This window comes from Octopus sinensis, linkage group LG1, assembly GCF_006345805.1.
Source record: "Octopus sinensis linkage group LG1, ASM634580v1, whole genome shotgun sequence".
In the NCBI taxonomy this organism is placed as follows: Eukaryota; Metazoa; Mollusca; class Cephalopoda; order Octopoda; family Octopodidae; genus Octopus; species Octopus sinensis.
The window spans coordinates 66910460-66934672 of record NC_042997.1 but is presented as its reverse complement, the minus strand read 5'-3'; the positions used below and the strand labels follow the sequence as shown (position 1 = coordinate 66934672).

Here is a 24213-nt window from a genome sequence, read left to right as displayed (position 1 = left end):
GCATATGGCATAGTTGTTAACCCAAGATTCCGAGTTCAATTCCAAGCAGTGACTTGAATAATAATACCTTAGTAATAAGAACCCAGGTTCGCAATTTCCCCCAAGACACCTGATGAAGGCTGGAGGGTATATCAGCCAAAACGCTGTGTTAAAAACAAACAATTTGCGGACAAATATCCATCAAATGTAAATAATGTACATAATTCCTCACTCTTAAACATAGAACTGTATTATCTATATTAAAATATATATATATATTACATACAGCAGTTTCACTTATGTACATTTAAAGGGCATTGAAATATGTAAGTTAGCTGAGAGTAAATTTGCAGTTAATTAGAAGAAAAATTCTTTCAGGGGCTATTTGAAAATATGAAAACGAGCAGGGGAAGTAATTCTAGGAATACGACTTTGGTATTACAAGTGATAGCAACGGATGTCTTCCTATTGCATCAGATCTTATCAGCCAAGCATATTCGATACATCTACAATAGTGTTACAGATTGTAATATAGTAAAGTGAAAAACTTGAATTATCTCTGCAGTAAAAGCTTAGAAATAAAAGAGGGAGATAACTCTAATAACATCGAAATCCAATTTCTTTTGGAAATGAAAAAAATGCATTTACAAGTTGATCATGTTTTTTTATGACTTGTTAAATTTCATCAACACAGTTGGAAAGACTTAAAAGTGATTAGTAAATACCGAAATACAGAGAAAGTAGCAATTCTTATTATGAAAAAGCACTATCTAGATTTCAAAATTTTATATTAATCACTATATCTGTAATTATCTCCCTTGCACTTTGGTTTTAAATTTTAAACACCCCCGCCATCTATCTTTTTTTACCTCTTAATTGCAAGGATAATTCTCAGTAGAGTGAAGTCTTTTAACTCATTCTGTTATGTGTGAGACAGTATGGTATGTTTTTAACATCTTCTACTATCATCCAAGGTCAAGCAAAGCCTTGTGAGTGGATTTGGTAGATGGAGACTGAAAGAAGCCCGTCGTGTGTGTATGTGTCTCCTTGTTTTGACATTATGATGGTCATCCGACCATACAAAATCTGCCTCAATAAACTCCATCTGACCCACCTAAGCATGGAAAAGTGAATGCTAAATTGATTATATATATATATAATTGTCATCATTGTTTAACGTCCTCCTTCCATGCTGGCACGGTTTGACAGGAGCTGGCCAAGCAGAAGACTGTACCATATGGTGAGATGCCATTCCTAACCGACCACCCCGCAGATTGGACTGATCACTTTTTATGTGGCATGAGCAAAGGCACGATCAGTTTTGGCATAATTTTTATAGCTGGATGCTTCTTAAGTGATTCGGCAAGTTACCAATACATATATGTATATATATACACACACATACATATATATATACATATGTATTTATGTATGCATATATATATATATATATTCATCTTAGTGATTCAAATACACCAGACACATGCCACCTTTTTTGTTTCCTTTGTGCAAATTACCAATGCTATATACTCTTTTTTTAAAACGTCTATGTGTATTGTCTGCTGAAGATAGATAGGACAATTGTGATGTTAACACTGATTGAAGCAGAAACATGTCCATGTTTATCCTTTTGGCTTCCAGAAGTCACACTGTTATTTCCTTAATGGTATGTCTATTATGAAGAATCTGTGATTCTTGGGAGTACCTGCCACTTCTTATTTGAAGTCCACCAAGTGATTATGCTACCCTCTCTTCAAGTTGAAATAATATCAATAAAGCAAGAATTTATCTCATGTTACTTAATACACCTTTATTATCTACAGTGTTCAGATACATGCCACTAATCAACCTAAGTTACTTCTCTTAGCACATTTTCATGCACACACAGAATAATATAGAATGTCCAGACCACAATTCTCTTTTTCTTTCTCTCTTTCATAGGATGGGTGGGGTGGGATAGTACTGAATATACTTATTTCCTTCATCTCTTTCTCATTGTATATAAAGTACACATACACTCACTCACATTCATACTCTGACACACATACATACACTCAAAAGAAACTACAGATTTATGGAAAATAGAAATCAGGATATCAAAAGCAGAAAGCAAATTTATCAATCCTAAATACTGGTTTCAAATTTTGACACAGAGTCAGCAAATCTTGGGGAGAGGGTATGTTGATTATATCAACACCAGGGCTCAACTGGTACTTATTTTATCGACCCTGAAATAATGAAAGGCAAAGTAGACCTTGGCAGAATTTGAACTCAGAGCATAAAGACAGATGAAATACTGTTAAGCATTTTGCTTGACATGCCACTGATTCTGCCAGCTCACTGCCCTTATCAACTCTAAATATTAGAAACATTCAAATAAGATTACATTTTCAAACAGTCAAAAGCTAAAAAATTTTTTAATTTGAAACAATTCTTACATCTGATACAATTGCAATTGTATTGCAATATTCAGATCTGAAAAGTCAGCGAGTCAGAATCAGAAGTAATTATTAGGTTTTGGCGTTTCCTTCACAATATTATTTTTCATTTACTTTAGTGTAAGCTTTCATGTTAAATTTACTAATCTCAAAAGTAAGGGTCATATATCTATGTATCTAATTGATAGTCAGACTGATGCAATCATTTGTGATTTCCATCTTTCTATATGCCTGTAAGGCTTGGACATTAACAGCAGAAGTGAGAAAAAAGGTAAGCACAATGGAAATGAGTAGCTACAAATGGTGTCTAGGTTATCTCATAAAAGAACACATGACAAATAATGAAGTGAGATGAGAATAACCTGGGCTACTGGACTACACAAGGGCCTGCTGACAATTGTAAAGTCAAGGAAACCGAAATGTTATGACCATGTCACAAGAAACCCTGGCCCAGCACAGACAATCCTGAAAGGTGCATTGGAAGGTGAATGAATGTAGGGCAGACCAAGGAAAAGACAGGCTCATAACATCAAAAAGTGGACAGGCCTGAATTTTGCCATTTCAGAGCAAAAGAATCCAAAAAAATGTGGCAAAATCTGGTTGTGATATCATCAATGAGTGCCTCAACAACCACAAGTCAAGTGACAAAGATAGCATAGTATCTACTTGAGTTTTCTTCTAAAATGTCATCTGTTAAATAGCTTCAGGTTTTCAATCTTTTAGTTTTCATTTCGATGAGCTCTAGAATTTTGAATTTATAAACAAAGAAGTTCCTGTTTATCTTGCATAGTATTTTTATAGTTTATTACTTTTATATCAACAAGCAAAGTAGCTAGTTAGAAAATCTCTGTAAGAGATGAAAGCAGTAACTATTGGTTCATCCCATAAATAATGCGTTTTTTTCAATTGCATGAACTAAAAGTCAAAGGGAGATGGGTTAAACTACCTGCATCAACTTGCTATAAAAGCAGGTAGGAATTTTATCTTGACTTTATTCTTAGTGCAAGTTTTGAAGAGTGCAGTTCAATTTTAACAGTTATTTTTTGAAAGCTATAATGGAAGTGACAAAGGAGCATATTCGGCATATTTTGCTTTATGGGTTTAATAAAGACAACAACACAGGTAGAATAATTTATCTGGATATGGCCAGATTAAATGTTAAAAAGTTTGAAAGGCAAAGTCAACTTCAGGAGGATTTGAACCCAGAATGTAAAGACAGAATTTCATACTACTAAGCATTTTTCTCAGCATGCTAACAATTCTGACAGTTCACCACTTTAACTTCTTTAACAAATAATATAAGTCACAACAGCATAGATTTAGCCTTCAAATCCAAAGTTTAACAAGTTCAGGTGCTAAAAAGTAGTCTCATAATTTACATTGGCAATATATGTTGTATACTTTTAATCAATATAAGAACTATATGATTAGTCTAACTACAAATAGAGAGTAGGAGTCAGGTGTCAGTGACACCATAAATTGAAGAATCAGAACCGAAGATTTTTTGTACCAACTCTACAGCTCAAGCAATATTTGGTTATAAAATACCATAATAAAAGGAATAATGAATACATATGCACAAATACCAGTTTATTATTTCTGGAATTGTTTGCCATATGATTTATAAATGTACAAATTCTCAACTAGAAAATAACTTTCATCCTTTACATGTGCTGGAAAATGTACACTTAGAGAACAGACCAGAATTTATATCATGATTATAGTCAGAATCCCATGAACATCATAAAGATGACAGGTCCATTTCTTTACATCAAGAGAACTGCTTAGGTCTTACTATGTTATTTTTGAAATACTGTGAAATATAATTTATAGTGTCTATTAGCAAAGGTCAATGGTATTTATAGCCATTTATAAAAATAACCTTTAGACATTAATACTGCAAAAAAAAAAAATGTTTTCTATCATTTAACCTACTAAAACACTCTCACATTATTTAAAGTAATTTAAGACATCAAGTCACCTTAATTTCTTAATTTCTTTAAAAAAGTGAGTAGAATACAGTTGTCCAAGATATACTGTCTGAAAATAAAAGACAGAAAAACTAGAACACTCTTCACTATAAGTTTGAACGGGGGTTTAACAAAACCAACTGTATGAATCAATATTTTATTTTATGGTTTTATAAAGATGAGTAAACCCTATTACAATGTGATTAGAGCACAGCAATTATTTCATTATTTCACTGTCACGTACGTTTTAATTTCAGTTAATACAGACACACACACACTATACAAAGATGGACATAAATAATTTCTGAGATCACTTATGACTAAGCCTCAAATCATTAAGCTTGAAGAAAGAAGTATTTATTATTGTACAAACAACACTTCATATACTTTTTGGTGGTAACATTTCAGTAAAAAGAAACAACACACCATAAAACCAAAGAGAGAAAGTGAAGAACAACTGGGATATAGTGTGGTAAATACAATTTTCTTTACCTCTTAAGGTGTTATGACCTATAATACAAATTTGTTCTTCTTCAACTTTAAGCCATCCCTCATCAAGCAGACCTATGATCAAAGATATTCCATCTATGACTGTCCCATTTTTGCATTATGCAGGAAATCCAGGACCATATGTGTCTTTTCTTAATATGGTGGGGATATGATTTTGAGAGGAAATTTGACTGCTGTTTCTAGCAGGTGAGCCATCATATGTGAATAGATATACATGTGAGTGTATATACATGCGTGTGTATTTGTATGTGCACGAGCGTATATAACTATATAATATATAGAGAAATGGATATATGTGTGTATGTATGTAAGTGCATATATATATATCCCCACTCTCTCTCTTTCGGAGAGGCTCTGAGCAGCTATATGCACACATACACACACGGCAGTAACTTCCACCTACCGAATTCAATCACAAAGCTCCGGTCGGCTCGGGGCTATAGTGGAAGACACCTACCCAAAGTGCCACGCAGTGGGACTGAACCCGAAACCACATAGCTAGGAAGCAAGCTCCCTAACCACACAGCCATGCCCACGCCTACATATATATATATATATCTATATATATATATATATATATATATATATATATATGGATATATTTGTCCAGACTTGTGCCTGGGAGGGTAACTTTCTAGGTGCAATCCCATGGTCAGTCATGACTGAAGGGAGTCTCAGCTCATGGACATATTAAATTATTTGTTTTGATGAAATGTAAAGGTCAATATAAATGTCTGATTGTATTGTTTATTCTATTCTGATTGCCACATGTATATTTTGTTTTTATTTAACAGTATCTTTTTATCAGTGTATTACATTTTATTTGATTTATTTATTTTATTTTTTGATTCCTTATTCTTTTATCCTGGTATACTTTCTCTTATTGCTTATATGAGAATTCTTTCATTTATGGAGATGGGTTGTAAGCTACACTAAGCAAAATGTATTGTTATAGAAATACGGTAAACAACAAGTAAAAAATTCAGTACTTTTTGAAAAGTCACTTGAAGAGACGCATCCTCACCCATGATGCATGACAACTGTTTGTACAGCATCTCACTAGTACAAAATGATCATAGTGGTTCTGAATAAAGAGTCTTGTAAATTCTATTTTCTTTCTCTCATATTTTATAAACTCTACAGACACAAAGGTATTCCAGAAGTAAATTCAGTGGCATATATCTCAATAATGTTGTTGACATCAGATAGCCGAATATTGTGGATGGGCTTTAAACAGCATTACTACAAGCTGTAAACCCAAATATAAAATTATCACCATGACTGCACTGGTATGGTCATGTGGTATGTATGGATGAGGACAGCTGGGTAAAGAAGTGCCAATCTCTAACTGTGGAGGGAACTTGTGGAAGGGGTAGACCCAGGAAAGCATGGGATGAGGTGGTGAAGCACGATCTTTGAACATTAGGCCTCATAGAGGCAATAACAAGTGACTGAGACCTTTGGTGATATGCTATGCTTCATATTGAGAAGACTTGCCAAGCCAAGTTAAATCATAGTCATGGCTGATGCTAGTGCCACATAACTGGCACTTATGCCAGTGGCACATAAAAAGCATCCATTATACTCTTGGAGCAGTTGGTGTTAAGAAGAGCATCTAACCGTAGAAACCATGCCAAATCAGACTGGAACCTGGTGCAGTCTCCAGATTACCAGCTCCAGTTAAACTGTACAACCCATGCTAGTATGGAAAGCAGATATTAAATAATGATGATAATGAAGATGACTATTTATGTATATATTTATGTACATCATCATCATCATCATCATCATCATCATCATCATCATCTAAACGATGATGATGATGATGATGATGTACGTAAATATATACATAAATAGTCATCATCATTAAATATCTGCTTTCCATACTAGCATGGGTTGTACAGTTTAACTGGAGCTGGTAATCTGGAGACTGCACCAGGTTCCAGTCTGATTTGGCATGGTTTCTACATACATATCATCATCATCATCATCATCGTTTAGCGTCCGTTTTCCATGCTAGCATGGGTTGGACGGGTCAACTGGGGTCTGTGAAGCTGGAAGGCTTCGTCAGGCCCAGTCAGATCTGGCAGTGTTTCTACGGCTGGATGCCCTTCCTAACGCCAACCACTCCGCGAGTGTAGTGGGTGTTTTTTACGTGCCACCTGCATATATATATATATATATTACGTATATATATATATATATATTACGTATATATATATATATATATATGTGAGTGTGTGTGTATGAGAGAGAGAGAGAGAAGTGGGGTTCACAGAGTCAAGAAGTAAACTATTATATGTTGAGAGAGAACATGATGCTATCCCTCACTTAAATGAATATAATCACTAAATCAGATTTAAAAATTCACAACACATATCATATCCAAAGAACTTATCCTTAAAATTCAAATATCCATTAAGAAATAAACATTATTCAGATGTTAGCTTTCTCATGATAGCAAAATCAGCTTTACCAAGTAAGTATTTCAAAACAGAGCCCATTCAAACATTTGCTTTTTGTTTGTTTTGCTTTTTTTTTCTCTTTTTTTTTTATTAAGAGGAGGAGGAGCAGTGTCTATAAACTTTGTGTCATCAAAGCTAGGTGAGATGAATGTAGTTGATGCTCAATATAGGAAACACAAGCAAATAGCCAACAAGGGAGTCTCTATGCAGTCATTCAACCTGCTAGAAATAACAACCAAATCTACCTTAAACTTTGCCTTACTATCTCAAAAACAGAAAGGACAAACTGGACATTGTCCAAATGGAAATACAAAACAGGATGGCCATAGCTGAAATAGCTTTGCTTAGTCAGGGCTGACCTGAAGTAAAACAACACCAACATGGCAAAGAAAAATTGAAGAGGGATGCAGTTTTGGGAGAAGTGATTGAGCAATGTGGTGTTGGGGATGAAAAAACGAGATGAGATACAAATGCACCAAGTGGGGAAAAGGTACATGTAGTATGCTACTAGTTAGATCAGAGGATCAGAATTAGTTGGGATAGGCAACTGGTGACAACTGAAGTTATCTACTGGCCAAAGAGAAGTAGTTTAGTTTTTAGGGTACTCTTTGGCATTATGTATGTACAATCTTCATGGTGACTGGGTGTTGCACCTATTGAAGGAGTTTTTTTTTTTTTATTTTGAGGTCACCAGAAACAGTTCAAGTCTGGCATGGAGTATCTATGTTAGATGTGGGTGATGCTTGGAATCAGAAAAATAAAAAGGGGAATGGAAGTTTTATCATCAGCAATAGTAAGGCAAGTGATGTACAATAGAAAAGTCATCATTGTCATCACCATCGTTTTTACATCTACTTTTTCCATGTTGGCATGGGCTGACTGACACTTATTGAAGAAGTATCCTTTACTTGTTTTTGAGGAAGGTATTTTCTTATTCTACAGATCTTCATTCAAAATCAATGAAGCCACCACCAAGATACAGGAGATACTGTTTACTAGAGATGGAAACAAATACACCATCACTCAAATGGTATTAATATGAAGACACACAAAAACAATCATTCACATATGCACACTCATATTATGTGACAGGCTTCCATACAGTTTTCTTCTATCAAATTTTATCCACAAGGCATTGCACATCCCAAAGAACTTACAAAACAGACCACACAACAGAACAGAACCTGGAACCACATGGTTCCAAAGTGAACTCTGTAACCTTGTAGACAACTGAGTGCAGGAAACATAATCAAACCATGGCATATTCCAGTGTGACAGAGTATTCTAACAGTAAAATTCTGATCCAAGAGATAATTGATGTTTGCAACTTATAGGTAAGCAACTTAGGATTCCTATGCAAACATAGGCAAAGATTTTGTAATTGTCAAAGATAACACCTATTGCTTTCATCAAAGTTCTCAAGTGACATAGGAAAGGAAGTTTCTGATAGATCTATCTCTAAGGAAACCATGCCATACAAGTGACCACCAGGCAAGGAGAGAGAGTTTAAGTAATAAAGGAGATGATTTTTTATGCACTTTTAACGGTTAATATAGGGCGTAACAAATATCAGAAAATCAAAAAAAAAATGTGTGTAATAGGTGTAAAACAACTTCCTATGAACGAATATGAAAAAAAAAATTCGCGCACGCGAAAGGGGGGTGGGGGAGAGGCCTCGGAAAATTCACATCGGGAAGTTCCGAAAGCGTCTGAGGAGCTGACCCGGGCACCAAAACAAAAAAAAAATAGTGTAATATGTGTAAAACAACTTGCTCTAAACGAATATGACAAAAAAAAATGCGCTCTCGCGAAAGAGGGGTGGGGGAGAAGCCTCGGAATATTTATATCGGGAATTTCCGAAAGCGTCTGAACCGGGCACAAAAACAAAAACAAAAACAGCGTAATAGGTGTAAAACAACTTGCTCTAAACGACTATCATGAAAAAAATGCGCGCTCGCGAAAGGGGGGTGGGGAGAGGCTTCGGAAATTTCACATCTTCAGTCCACGGCCTTTAAACTAAGAAAAAATAGTGTAATTGGTGTAAAACTACTTGTTCTAAACGAGTATCAAGAACACACACTCACACATGAATCATAAACTCCGTATTTCGCAAAAAAAAAAAATAAAGAGAAGAAATTCTGGAAAAAGTGAAGAAATGTTGGATCTCATTCCTTGGTTAAAGCTATTTTAAACATTAAATTTATGCTTTTCTTTGAAATAGTTCAGATATATGCAATTCTTCTCACTTATTAAGATGCATTTATCAGAAAAAAAGAGACAGAAAAAATTATTATTTTGTGTCAATCCTTCCCTAATTATCCTTTATTAATTAGTTTTGGCGTGTATTTTTTTCCCAAATTTATTTTTTCACCTTTACAACACTGTTTAGTAAAGCAATTAATTTTCTTTATAATTTGCATATTTGACTTATTAATCAAAATTCTCTAGATGTAATATATACTAAGTAATGCATCCTTCATTTATGTGTTCCGTTTTGTATTATGCATGCGTGACTGTTTGTATGTAAGTGTGTTTAACTGTGCACATGAATGTGAATATTAAAGAACATATTCATTTACTATGATTGTTATTTTCAGAACAAATAAATCTTTTGGCTGTTATGTTATTGATGTTATTATTATTGCTAGTTAAAGGGTGGTGACTTGGCTGAATATTTTGAGTCTTGTAGTATGTAGTTGTGTTAGTCAATATTCTGAGTTCAAATCCAACTCATTTCTTTATCATCATTATCGATGGACCACTCAAAGAGGTATGTATACATTATCATTTTCGTAACATAATTTCTGTAGTATTTCAAGATGTTTCTGACACGTATTTTGATTCACATGGCGGAGATCCAACATTTCTTCACTTTTTCCAGAATTTCTTCTCTTTATTTATTTTTTTTTGCGAAATACGGAGTTTATGATTCATATGTGAGTGTGTGTTCTTGATACTCGTTTAGAACAAGTAGTTTTACACCAATTACACTATTTTTTCTTAGTTTAAAGGGCGTGGACTGAAGATGTGAAATTTCCGAAGCCTCTCCCCCACCCCCCTTTCGCGAGCGCGCATTTTTTTCATGATAGTCATTTAGAGCAAGTTGTTTTACACCTATTACGCTGTTTTTGTTTTTGTTTTTGTGCCCGGTTCAGACGCTTTCGGAAATTCCCGATATAAATATTCCGAGGCTTCTCCCCCACCCCTCTTTCACGAGAGCGCATTTTTTTTGTCATATTCGTTTAGAGCAAGTTGTTTTACACATATTACACTATTTTTTTTTTTGTTTTGGTGCCCGGGTCAGCTCCTCAGACGCTTTCGGAACTTCCCGATGTGAATTTTCCGAGGCCTCTCTCCCACCCCCCTTTCGCGTGCGCGAATTTTTTTTTTCATATTCGTTCATAGGAAGTTGTTTTACACCTATTACACACATTTTTTTTTTGATTTTCTGATATTTGTTACGCCCTATATTAACCCTTTTAACTTGATAGGTTAGAAGGCTTTGTGGAGGCATTCTGTTGTGTTTCCATATGTTGTGATAGATTTCTCTACAAAGAGAAGGGATGAAATATTTGATGGGAATAAGAGTTATTACTAGAGCAACATTGTTTTAGAGAAACAGAGTGAACTATTAGCAGTGATCAACTTGTACAGTTGGGTAATTAGTGAATCACATGTATTAAGTAACTGGCTAAAGATGGTGGCGAGCATGGTGTTGTGGAGAAAAGTTTTGTGAGTATGTGTGATAAAATGGAGAGCAAATAGAATAACTTTCTTAGATGGTGTACTACTTACAGCACCATTTTGGTTGAAGTGTAGCAACCTAGAGACTCATTTGGCAAAGGACTAAAAGGCCCAACTGAAATTTATGAGTCAAAACATATTGCAGACCTTGTAATACACAGAGGAATCCTTTGTTTTCTTCATGATTGTGTTCCATGTGTTGATATGGTGGATAAATGCCACACAATTAGCAATGGGAGATAATGAAGGATCAACTGTTTTGACTATTTACTTATCTAACATGAGGCAGAGGTGAAATAACTAATAGAGCTCTGTTGATTAACTGAGCTGAAATAACAAAAACTTGATGGAAAGCAGATGTGAGGTCTGAAGCCTTGAGAGGGTAGTGATCAGGTCACCTAATTAACAACAGAAACAATGATGGCTGGGTTTGAAGAGGAGAGAGGTCAAGTGTGTTTTGACAGACAGCATATTGGTCAGGGATATGGACAAGTAAATATAAAATATGCAAACTGTTCAGTCTCTGCACAAGTGGTTCAATCTAAGAGGATGGCAAGAATCAGTTGTGTGTACTTAAGTCAACAATGATGACTTCAGAAAATGGAACGGTTCCCCACAAGCTAACATTATTTTCACCATGTACATTTTGTTTTGAAAACAAACTGTATGTTTTCAGCTCTTGATCTTTTACAAAAATAGAGACTTCTGTCCATATTATTGCAATCCATTTATTAATATCACTGTTATATCTCTCTTCTTATTGTTTATACATTTGTTTGCAAAACTGCCACCCTCTACTATATTACGACAATCCCAAATAAGATAGAGGAAGGTATAAACTTATATAAGCCTAAACTTCAGACAGGTCACTCTTTGATACAATGAGTCCAGCTCTTCTCATGTATCAAAAAAATTTATAAAGCTAAATAATTAGAAACGTTTAAAGACTAGCCTTTGATAAATTGTGTATTTAATGAATTTCCAAAGATTGTTTAATTTTTAAAAAATCATTTTCTCTGATGCTACACTAGAAATGAAATCACTTGCCATGAAGTGGCATAATTCGTTTTTTCAATGGATTTTACTCTGCAATATCATTCAAATTTATATTTGAATATAAAAAGGAATCAGAGATCTTGAAAATTGAAAGAAGAAACTCATCTAAATATAGATGTAAATAAATAAAACAGAATATTTCTTCTCACAGTAAGAACACTGGATGAAATTACTAACCTTTTATGAAAGTCTTTATGGTAAAAGGTCAAAGTAAATTAGTTTCAAAAGTTTGAATGAACTCACCTGTTGCAGGCTGGTACTGTATGGAATTTGTACTGAGGTTTGAAGCTGCTTCAGTGGTCTCTTGACCGTCTTGATTTGTAGGTTCCTCAATTTTGATAGGTGGACACTCGGACGATAATTCATTCAAAATTTTACTGTAAGAAAATCCCAAAAGAAAATAATATTAACACAATATAATGAATTTTATGTAATTATATGAGCCACTGCAGACAAAAATGGTAACATAACTATCAGAATTCCATTTTGTAATTTTATCTGGATGCTGCTTCTATTATAAGAAACTAAGTCTGCAATCAAAAGACATAATACATTGAAAGAAAGAGAAAAATTAATAGCAAACAGAATTTAGAAACAAACTGGAGATAAAGGTACTTTTATAGATTCATTACATGCAAGATTTCCAACTCTGTTGAAAAGAATAGCTTAAAAAAATGAATTCTTGCAACTGCAAAATATATTTTTTAAAAATGATTATACCTTTCACTATCTCAGTCATGTACACATATTCTCTTTCTCTCTCTCACTCACACACACACGCACATGAATGCACACACACACACACATACACACACACAAAATATAATGAGTTACATAAAAATAAATGAGTTTCATAAAATTTTTAAGAAAATCTATAACTAAGACATCACTGAAACAACTGTTCTAAAGGATTCTGTCACAAAATGTCACATCATAGCCACATGATAAAAAAAAATGAAGAACTAAAAGAAGATAAGACAAGTTTCAGGACAACATTTGACAAACAAAAACTTCTTTCAGTAAATACTCTTGTAGTAGTTTAGGTCTTTTTCTTTCTTTGTTTTGTGTGAGTGTGTAAAAAATATACTTGCCATTAAGGGTAGAAATCTAGCTGACATTTAAAACCCACTTCTTGTTTATATTATTTTATTCTCAGTCAAGCAAAACAATATTATTTATTAATTTATATTTTAAAACATTCTACCTCAATCCATGTGTTATATAACCAACTATCCAAATTGTATTGGTTTCAGGAATATTTGATATCCATGTGCTATTACAAAAACATTATGCCAAAATTGATTATATTCTCAAACTAAAATCAACAGTTGATGTAGTAATTCCAGGGCCAGAAAATTGAATGGAAAACTAACCATTTGAAATGTATATTAATCATGATTCTCTAAATTTCTATAGGATTCAAAAATGTTCCTAAAACACTGAAATAAAATTTTGCATTTCTGTTTTATAAGAAATAATTTAGAGAAAAATAATAGAAAATGCAAGTTTAGAAAGGAGAATTTTGTTCAACAAAAAAATAAGGAATGAATTCCAGTTAAAAATATCTGAAGTTGAATTTATTTCAGTGATTCTGAGTGAACATGTTATTGTAAAATAAAATAGTAAACATTCTAAAACATTAAACATATTGTAAAATATGTAAACATTGTAAAATAAAATAGCATTCTTTCTGTTATTCCCACAGATCTTTTTATCTTATAACTAATAAGGTTATTTAGAATTATGGCAGTTTTCAATATGACTAAAACCAGTCTGGTTCAAATCAACAAAAGGACTAATAAATAAACAGAATCCCTACACTAAATGACATGTGAATATTAGTTGTTGAGTCAGTTTACAATAACATTATTGAAAGCCTTGATTGTTTTTTCAAGTGTTTTAAACAGATCAACAGAAAACACCATATAAACATATTTCCACAACAGAAATGAAAAAAATGATTCAACTTTGATTATATCAACAGGTTTCTAAATGTATATTACAATATCCCCTGCAACTCCTTGAGTTCTTCCACCAACAATGCTTCTGTATCATCCTCAATGTCCACTGTTAACAGTGAAGTCTTCAAACAGGCAGAAATCACCTGCACCAAGGCCATGCTCTCCACTGGACATTGTGAACACCAAAGAAACAGTACAAGGACTCCCAGAAGATTTTGGTGTCTGTCTCATTGATCATTGACAGTGGTGTACTATACAGCCTCCAATTATGAAACCTTGCAACACACTATTCACCAGTCAGTCTCCTCTTTTGAGAACACATGAGAATAATGGAGATTGGACATAGCATTATTGGACCCAGAATAGAATTTCCTTTGCACCACTGCAGCAGGGCCTGTCTAAGTTTTGTCAACCACCAGCAAGCCTGCAGTCAAACTGGGTAGCAGTCTTTATGAATTTTTCATTCATGAAGCCAACCCGTGACAAAGAATTCTAAGACATAACACAAAAGACATTTACTAAATGTAGTTTTGGTCACTTTGATTTGCATAAACTGCTTCAAAAAGAATAGTTTTGTTCAGCAACAGAAAAATAGTTTTTGAAATAAAAATAATTTGATAGCAAACTTTCACTGTGTTTTGCTTTTTCAAAGCAGAACAAAACAGTTCTAATCCCTCACAGCAATATATATATATATATATATATATATATTAAAATAGAGATGAGTGGAAGAAATAGAACCATACAGAAACAACATCATTCAGAATTTTTGCTTTGTTTTCCTATATTCTGAGTTTAAATCACACTAGGACATTCATGTGCCTCATTCCTCAAAGGTCAATAACAGAAATACTAAGCATATGTAAGGACCAAGTCAATATACTACATCCCTTACCACTAAAAATGTGTAGTCTGGTACCATTTAAAGAAATCTATATTGAAAGGATATTGTTGGAAAATTTGCTTTCATATGCCTGTATATTTCAAGTTGCCATTTCAATCAAAATGATATAAACAAATTTAAACATTAATATTTCGACAAAACTAGGCTGCTTCATAACATTTTTCTCATTTGAGTAAGACAAATAGTTGCCCAGTTCCAAATTGCCTTCTTAGCAGCAGTAAAGCTAAAGAATATTTTACCCACTGAAAACAAGGGCTTGATAATTACAAGCTTAAATCATTTTCCAATTTTTCAAAATACCAGAAGACAAAATAAGAATTGATAAATTTGTTTTTAAAACAATGCTAACATTTTCAAGATCATATTTATTCTTTCTTTCTGACTGAAATTTACAAGACAAACACACAAAAATAATAACACTGAACAATCAAAAAACAAGGTCAAGAAACTATCAATTTACATGACTTTTGAAAACCAGTTTGAAAGACTATGGTCATATGGTTGAATCCATAAGCACAAGTACTTTCACATTATTTATATCACCAATAATTTCAGTGTAAAATATTCTACAAGATTCCCTTAATTCAGAAGGCTATCAAGCATGGACGAGGTTTGGCCACTTCACATAGGATGTGCAACAGAAATAACCAATTGGATAAGATTAAGACATGGCATCCAAAGACAGATCAAGAGAAAACATGAGTCAAAAAAAAGCATGTTTGCTGGTACAGAAATGAAGATAAATACCGATATGAAGGTCTTCTAGCTAATATCTCTCTCCTCTTTCTTCCTTCAGCACCATCTGTCATATCATCATTTACTGTAGCTACCTGAAAGAATGTTTAAAGAGGTCAAATTAGGTGAAGACTTACCAGTGATAGAAACGGGTGTGCAAATAGACCTAAAAAATTATTTAGTATCTTAAGGACATAGTTTTCTTTTTGGCAACTTAATCTTTATTTAAAAATGAGATTTCACCAACTATAAATTAACCAAAATATTAAAATCAAAGTTCAAAGTAAAGAATTAAAGTGAAAGTCATCTACCAAATAAAATACTCCCATTCATTTATTATAAACTACTCAGAAGAAGGCATGCAGATGTAAGAGGAAAGAATAAGAAGATATAACAGAATTCAGAAAAACCTTTAGATTTATGATTTAAGTAAGTCATTGAAAGAAGATAATGAAATGAAGAAGTTCAGTTACCATTTTGGATATTTTAAAGAAAATAAGAGAATAAAAGAAATGAGTATAAGAAAGGAAAGAAAGTAAATGCAGACTCTCATATTGCAGTCTTCCGGTGAAAGTTAATACTTCAGAGATCTTCCAACTTAGCCTGAATAAATGCATCATTAGAACAATGCTGGCTTACAGGATAGAGTATCCAAACACAAGATGAAGATAACTCAGTATAAAGAATTTTTAAAACCCATCTCGGTTTTTATATTAAGTATGTTTCTAAAAAAAGTCTGCAAAATGAGAAGAGAGGAAATAAAACCAAAGCAGCTAATAAATTAGATAGAAAAATGCTACAATGCCTTCATCATTTACTAAGGTTAGAAAAATGTTAGAATTTAGAGCTGTCAGTTCATTAAAATGATGACAAGTGTTTCAAGATTTACAGATAAGTTTTATAAAGAAGCCATCAGCAGGGATAACTTAGGACTGTTAGCAACAGAAGATAATTATATGGAGTGTTAGAAGGGAAATAACGAACATGATGAAACTAAGAGAATCAATAAATTAAAGAGAAGGATTTCTAGAAGAGTTTTGTGATACAATAGTGGCAACAGCAACAGTGGCAGCAACATGGCTCAACCTACCTGAATAGTCTGAACATTTGGGCCAGTTGTCTGTATCACTGATGGTTGATGGCTAGATTGTATAACAGATTGCACTTGGACTGGTTGGTTAGGTATTGTCACATGCACAATAGATATCTCCTGCGAGCCGTTTTCAATCTCACTGGTCTGTGAGGTTGGCACTTCAGACATTCTCTACTCTGGAAAAAATATAGCACAGAAGGCCATGTCAAAATTAGACCCAACTGATGCAACAGATCCAGAGAAAAGGGGACAAACTGAGAGCCCATGCGCATCTTCACTCAATAGATATATTTGTAGAATATTTCACACTGAATGTATTGGTGACAATTTACCTGTTATCTTGGCCAACATCGAAAGTAATAACGTCAAAGGTCATGTAGATGAAAGTTCTTCCCTGCCAAAATAAAGTACGAATTCTAAAAGAAATTGCCAACATTTCCCTAAATGAAACATTTCCCTTTAAAATTTTATTACCAAATGTAATACAAACACAACTGAAATTATTGAAAAAAGATATCAACATTTCACAAATCATTCTCAATAAAGAAAGGAGATTTTATTTGAAATAACTTGAGTCTTTCTTTTATTGAATAATACCAAATATTTCCTTAAGTGTGTTGTTTTCGCAAAGAAACTCTGAAGGTAAAAATATCTGTAATTAATAATTTAAGCATTTCACACAAAAATATATTTGAGAAGTCATTAAATCTTACTTCCAAGAACCTGACACCATTTTAATGTACAATATATTTAGTAAACTAAAGCATATTAGTAACTTGCTTGTTAAAACAACACTGAGCATAAGGTAATGCAAATATATTAGTAACCAGCACATTATTGTTTGATTCAATTTCTAGCTGATAAGATTTCTGATAGTCTTGGGTGTAATATAAGTTAAAACCTCACTTCAAACAACTCACCCGGTAAATCAACCACAACTTATTGAAATTATTAACCTAACAGTCATTATACATGTAAATTTAACTTAAAACAGTTGACTGCTACTGAGCTGGAGTGAAATCCTCAAGATAAACCTTACATGTGAGGCTTTTACATATATATATGTTTTATTGGGGAAAATTATACATATTTAGAATTCAACCAAAAATAACCAGAAACTAAACTGAATAAGTTTATAGAGGGAAGGAAGAGGAGGAGGACGAGTTTGTGGTGGTGGTGGTGGTGGTGGCAGCGGCAGCAGCAGCAATAACGATTATACAGAATCCAACTAGCAAATACTGTCAAGGTGATTGGGTGGAAATGAATTTCCAGTTGGCCTTCCACATGTCTAGACTCTTGTAAAAATATATCTGCTGACTCTAAAGCACTACCTCATGCAGAACAGTTTATAAATTTCTAATATCCTTTACCAAACGTGTCAAAGAAATAATAAGATGGTAGACCAAATAAATTACTATTTGAAATTACCATTCCAAAAGGTGCAACAGATATCTTATTATCTGAACACAAACTCTGATTCTAAATTGAAGCTGTTTCATTTCATAAATGTATAAATGTTCTCCTAGATATGGTCGATACTTATAAATCTTCCAGGGGAAAAAAACATTTTAACTGATTCTTTTGATTCTTATCACCACATACATTTCTAATATTGATTTTTAACACAGGCACAAGGCCTGCTTGTAGTTGTAATACTGGTTTCAAATTTTAGCATAAGATCAACAATTTCAGGGGGTGGTAAATCAGTTACACTGACCCCAATGCACAACAGGTACTGAAAAGATGAAAGGCAAAATCAACACCAGCAGAATTTGATCTTATAATGTAAAGATGGACATGATGTTGCTAAGCATTTTGCCTGATGAGCTAATGATTCTGCCAACCTGCTGCCTTTTGTAGTAGTAATATTGGTTAGATTTAAGTAGATGTCAGTAGTTACACATTGTCTCACATTTGAACCCTCTTGGCTCCTGAGGCAAAAAATAAATAGTTGCATATGCAGCTCAAGAGTAATGATTACAGGCAAACTAATACAACTAAATCACAAAGAAATTCAGGAGAATAACAATAATAGGCCAATCTCTCAACTACAGTATTCATTCACCTGAATCACTACTTTCCTCATCACTTTCACTAGTTTGATTGTCTGAATCACTTTCATTATCAGCATAAGTGTAAACTCTTCATCTGAAGAATAAATATTATCAATAGTTTTCTCAACTGCAAAGAGTCTAGGCCTCACTCATTTACTAAAAGAAGTACTGGGTTCATCATATCCTCATTTCCTCACAAAATTGTTTGTTTTTTTATTATTATTAAAAACAAAAGTAACCAACAGATATGGGGGACATCATTAACAATGAGTCATAACCACACTTGACTACAAAACTGCAATGCAATCAGTTGTCTATTTTTAGTATTTAATCTCCTTTTTCTCTGTGTGGTGTTCATTAACGCTTTAGCAGGAACTTGGCAGAGATGACATTTAAGCTCTTCTTGCTATTGCAGGAACATAGTGTGACAGGTTTAAGCTCTGGACACAAAACCAGCTATTTTGAAGAGAGGACAAGTTAATTACATCAACCCCAGTATTAAACTGGTACATTATTTTAACAATTCCGAAAGGATGAAAGGCAATGATGACCTCAACTGGAGTTGAACTCAGAATGTGAAGAACCAGAACAAATCCCACAAAGCATCTTGTCCAACACTCAAATGATTCTGCCTAGCTTTTAACATATGCACAAGGTCAGAAATTAATGGAGAGGTGTGAGTTGATTATATTAGCTTCAGTATTTGACTGTTACTTTATTTTATGACCCAGAATGAATGATAGGTAATGATGACTGCACATAGTGAGGTTTGAAGTAAAAACATGAAGGGCTGTAACTAAATACTGTCAAACATTCTACTGTTTTAATCATTCCATCACTAGTCTTAACAATAATAGCAGCAATTGCATTGGATCCCAATAGATTAGGCAGGTATTGGTCTCCACAATGAATACAAATTTACATATTAACATTTTTTTTAAAAGATCAAAATAAAATCACTAATGTTAATTATTTAGAGATGCAATCAGCAAGAAAATACAACAGTTAAGTTTGTGTTAATATGTTTAGTGTAGTATCAGATACCAAATAAGAAATTACTTATGTGGTGAAGAAATGACAATATTGGCTCAATAGTTTATTAATATAGCAATAGCTGTAAGATCTTTCATTTACAGCAATAAATCTCACATCTCTTTCATGAAAGAGATGTAAGGAGTTGTTATATTTGAAACTTACCATAAATTAAACTGATACAAGGCTGCAAACCTAACTTGTCAGATTATCAACACATAACATCACTCATCACATACAAATTACACAAGTATGAAAACAAGCCAATGAGAGTGTTTTTACTTGGTCACTTAACCTTCTAGAAATAGCAGCCAAATCTCGCTCCTTTCTACTCCACCATCTTTTCTAAAAACAAATTAGAAATGTGATACACTGGATAAAATGGTTGTAGTTACACTAATATTGGGGGGGGGGGTTGGATAACAGAATAGACCAGTTGAATTACCTTTTATCACAGGTAATGAAAAAATATTTGATGTAGACATCATTAACAATATACTCAAAATCAAGTAAACACTCATTATTTGTCATCTATTCGAACATATCTACCATCTTCCTAAAGCAACAAACTTGTTTCAGATGAGCCAATGAGAAAGTCTCTAAGTGGCTGTTCAAGCTGCTAGAAAATAGCAACCAAATTTCTTCAAATTCCACATTTTTTTTTTTTTTAAGTATTTCGAATAATGTAGTCCTAAACAAATAAAGTGTAATGGTTACAGCAGGATTGTCTGCTCAATCAAGACAATAATAATTTGTTTTAATCTGGAGAGTTTTATGAGAGGACAATATCAATATTACAGTACTTTAACATTATTTGTTTCAGGCACAAATCCAAATTACTATCATTCCACCCATAACAGCAACACTTTGAGGAAATTCTTCACTATTATTCACATCTATCAGCACTTTATTAACAATTTAACTTTATATCAAGAGTTTCTCAACCATTTTATACTTATGGACCCCTTCGATTCCTATTTTACTCGGATGGACCCTCCTAGCCATTCAATCTTGAAAAAATTCATATATTTTTATAATTAAATGTTAGTAATTGCATAAAAAAAATATTTTTGGTATTGTAGAAATACAACCAATTTGTTGCAGATCAATTTTAACAACAAAAGCCTTATATAGGCCACAACAGGCCATTTGGACCCCAGTTGAGATCCATTGCTTTATATGATCAGTCAGCTCATCATCTTTCAAATTTCAAGAGGTTTCAAAGCCTAAGCACAAATAATATAATCACAGTTAAGTTTAACATTATATGACAACAAATACAATGATATACCAAAATTGTAGCAGAATCTTTTAACACAGTTCTTGCGCCATCAATACTTCAAGAGATCACAGGACTGAGTCACCAAGGAAGCTTCCACAAGTTAGTGGGTTTGTTTTCTCCAAATTCTAGATTTCTCTACTATCAACTCATTATCATCATCATTGTTTAGCATCAACTTTTTCATGATTGCATGGGTCAGACAGAATTCATTGAGGCAGATTTTCTATGGCTGGATGCCCTTTCTGTCACCAACCCACACTTGTTTCCAAGCAAAATAATACTTTCCCAGAGCCAAACACATTTTTCATGGTAGACCAGAGACAAACACCACTTCTATGACAGCGATGCTTGCTAAAAACTATCAAGTGATGTCAAGACAAGGATGTACACACACACACACACACATGGTGAGATTTTTTCAGTTTCTATAACCCAAATCCACTCCCAAGTCTTTGGTTGGTAGACACTTGCCCAAAATTCCACACAATGGGACTGAACCTGAGAGCACAAGGTTGGGAAGCAATATAATAGATATGAAGAAAAAAAGCAGTCACTTAGAGGAAAATGAGCACAAGGATGGACTATTTGATAGCTTAACAGTTTTCACTTTTAATCCCTACTTAAACTTCACTCTCTCTAGAGTCAGCAGCATATCAGGATATGTATGGGAAAGCATCAATCATCTTGGTGGGCTATATCAGCATTTCCCAGTCCTTTTAGTCTTATGGAACCTTTGAAATATGTTCCCTGTCTCAGAGAACACCCACACAAAAGTCATTTAGGCCTTTATCAATTGTTTTTCTCTCATAAAGTTAAATTTCATAAGAGATTAAGTCATAAAACTGTGTTTCAAAATTTTAGCAGACTTAAATCCATCCAAATGCTGCCAAGAAAATTTTTTTAAATTTCATCTTAATCAAGTCCTTGTTTAGAGCAAATTCCTTTAAAATTTCTTATTAAGAGGCTATTTTTCCCATAGGGTCAGTCACCTTACTACCTAAAGATGCCAAAATTTCCTTTACCTCAGAGAATATACAGTATGTGTATGAAATTACAAATATAGAATTAACCATTTTGATACCAATGTGCCCAAGACTGTCCTTGGTTCCCTGGTACAAACTTCCTGTTTTAACCCATTAGTATTTAAACTGGCCATATCCAGCCCAGATATTCTATATGTTTTATGTTCAAACCAACCAAATCCAACCTCTCACACCTATCCTACAATGTCATTCTAAAAATAAGCAATCACATCATTGAAATCTCAAAGCTATAAAATAATGCATTATTAATTGAAAACAGTGTGATTAAGCATTAGAACTGACAGAATAATCTGAATATTAAAGGGTTAAAGTGATCTAAATTACAATTTCCTATTAAAATTTCCTGTTAAATAATGTTCCAAACATCTGCTTAATAATGACTGAATTATTTTACTGTAGTCTTCATTATTTTTGAAATCAATTGAAACAAAGAGATGTATTTCAAGAAAAATATGGTACCAAAAGGGTTAAACACAAAAATTACTCAAAATTAGCATATACTTAGCCTATATATTACTATTTCTCATTGGGAAACACTGGTCCATATGTTTCCTACAGGTATGGTCAGTCAAAACTGAACCAGGCTATCCAGAAGTCAACAACTTTATCTAATTGTTCTACTTATGATTTTTATAATTTTTGCCCAACCTTCTTCCTTTATGCCACTACCGACTTATGAAGGAAATAATGTCTGTTCTGCACTCCCATTAGTTTCCTCAGTTTACTACCTCATTCCAAAGTATTTTTTAGCTATTTACAGTCTAAGTCCAACTCAATAAGAGAGAGAAAAATGCCATTATAAGCTTGGATTTTTCTTCCTACTGAGTAAAAAGTTTATCATAAATCCCTTTCCACTCTGAACACTTGAGACAAAAATATTCACTATTAATTTCCTTTTCTTTTCAATACTAAGGGGAGATTAAAACATTAATCATAACATCGTCAAAATAACTAAAATATTTTCTCTTTTTTTCTACAACTCCAGTAAATAATTCTCCACCTGTTGTTTACTTAATCACAACTGACAAGTTTTAATAAAACAATTCCTTTAGAAGTGTAACAGAGCCCTACACTTCCACATTTGAAGTTTCTTTAACATCTTCCAGCTCTATACAGTGCTAATTAATTACACTTTTACATTATCTAACCAGAGAGCCATGGCTATGCTGAATGGAGTGAAAAAATAAATAAATACATATCCTTTTAAAAATAAATACATGCATATCCTTTTAAAATCATCATTATACAACATATGTAGAAGTGCTATGTAAGTCCAAAAACTAAGACTTATGAAACAGCTATGATTATTCTACTGATACATAATTCATAACAAATACACATGTTCTAAAAAAGCAGCCAAGCCTCGCACACAACATATCAACCTGTTACATTGCAGCACCAATACGCTAGACTCTCTGTAATCAAATATAAATTGTCTTTGTTCACTTTTTATCAGTCATTCAATTTTTCTCTAGATATCATCAAACAAAAATTTATCACCACATTTAATGTGTGAAAACCCAAAAACCATTTTTCTGATAGTAACTTCATAGAGAGACAGATATTGGTTACAAAGTTGGTATTCTAAACTAAATCAACAAAATACTGCTCTGTTTAATGCATTGCAAAAATAATCTAAATGCCTAAATGTCACTGACATAAAGATATGCAGAGCAGTCGAGTTTGCCAACATCAAGTAAGAAATTATATCTTCCATGTTTATAATGCTTTGTAAATGAAAAGAATAAAAAGTATTGTATGGCAATGGTACAGCCAACACAAAACAATATCAATATACTCTACCAAAATAAGGTGGTAAGCTGGCAGAATCATTAGCACACTAGGCAAAATGTTTAGTGGCATTTTGTCGGTCTTTAAATTCTGAGTTCAAATTCTGCCAAGGTCAACTTTGCCTTTCATCCTTTCAGGGTTGATAAAATAAGTACC

General features: G+C 33.3%; 1 protein-coding gene across 7 annotated transcripts in view; it reads right to left on the bottom strand.

The window, feature by feature from the left end:
* Positions 1-24213, bottom strand: part of LOC115213853 (cAMP-responsive element modulator) — a 95898-nt gene that overhangs the window by 38902 nt on the left and 32783 nt on the right. For 5 of the 7 annotated variants that reach the window (XM_029782795.2, XM_029782820.2, XM_036501680.1 and 2 more), the window contains 4 exons: positions 17188-17249; positions 16853-17031; positions 15775-15857; positions 12406-12539 (listed from right to left, as the gene is read on the bottom strand). In XM_029782795.2, coding sequence (XP_029638655.1) covers positions 12406-12539; positions 15775-15857; positions 16853-17023 — 388 coding nt within the window. In that variant the 5' untranslated portion in view covers positions 17024-17031; positions 17188-17249. The remainder of the gene's footprint in view (positions 1-12405; positions 12540-15774; positions 15858-16852; positions 17032-17187; positions 17250-24213) is intronic. The other 2 variants (XM_029782812.2, XM_029782828.2) reach the window with 2 other exon arrangements.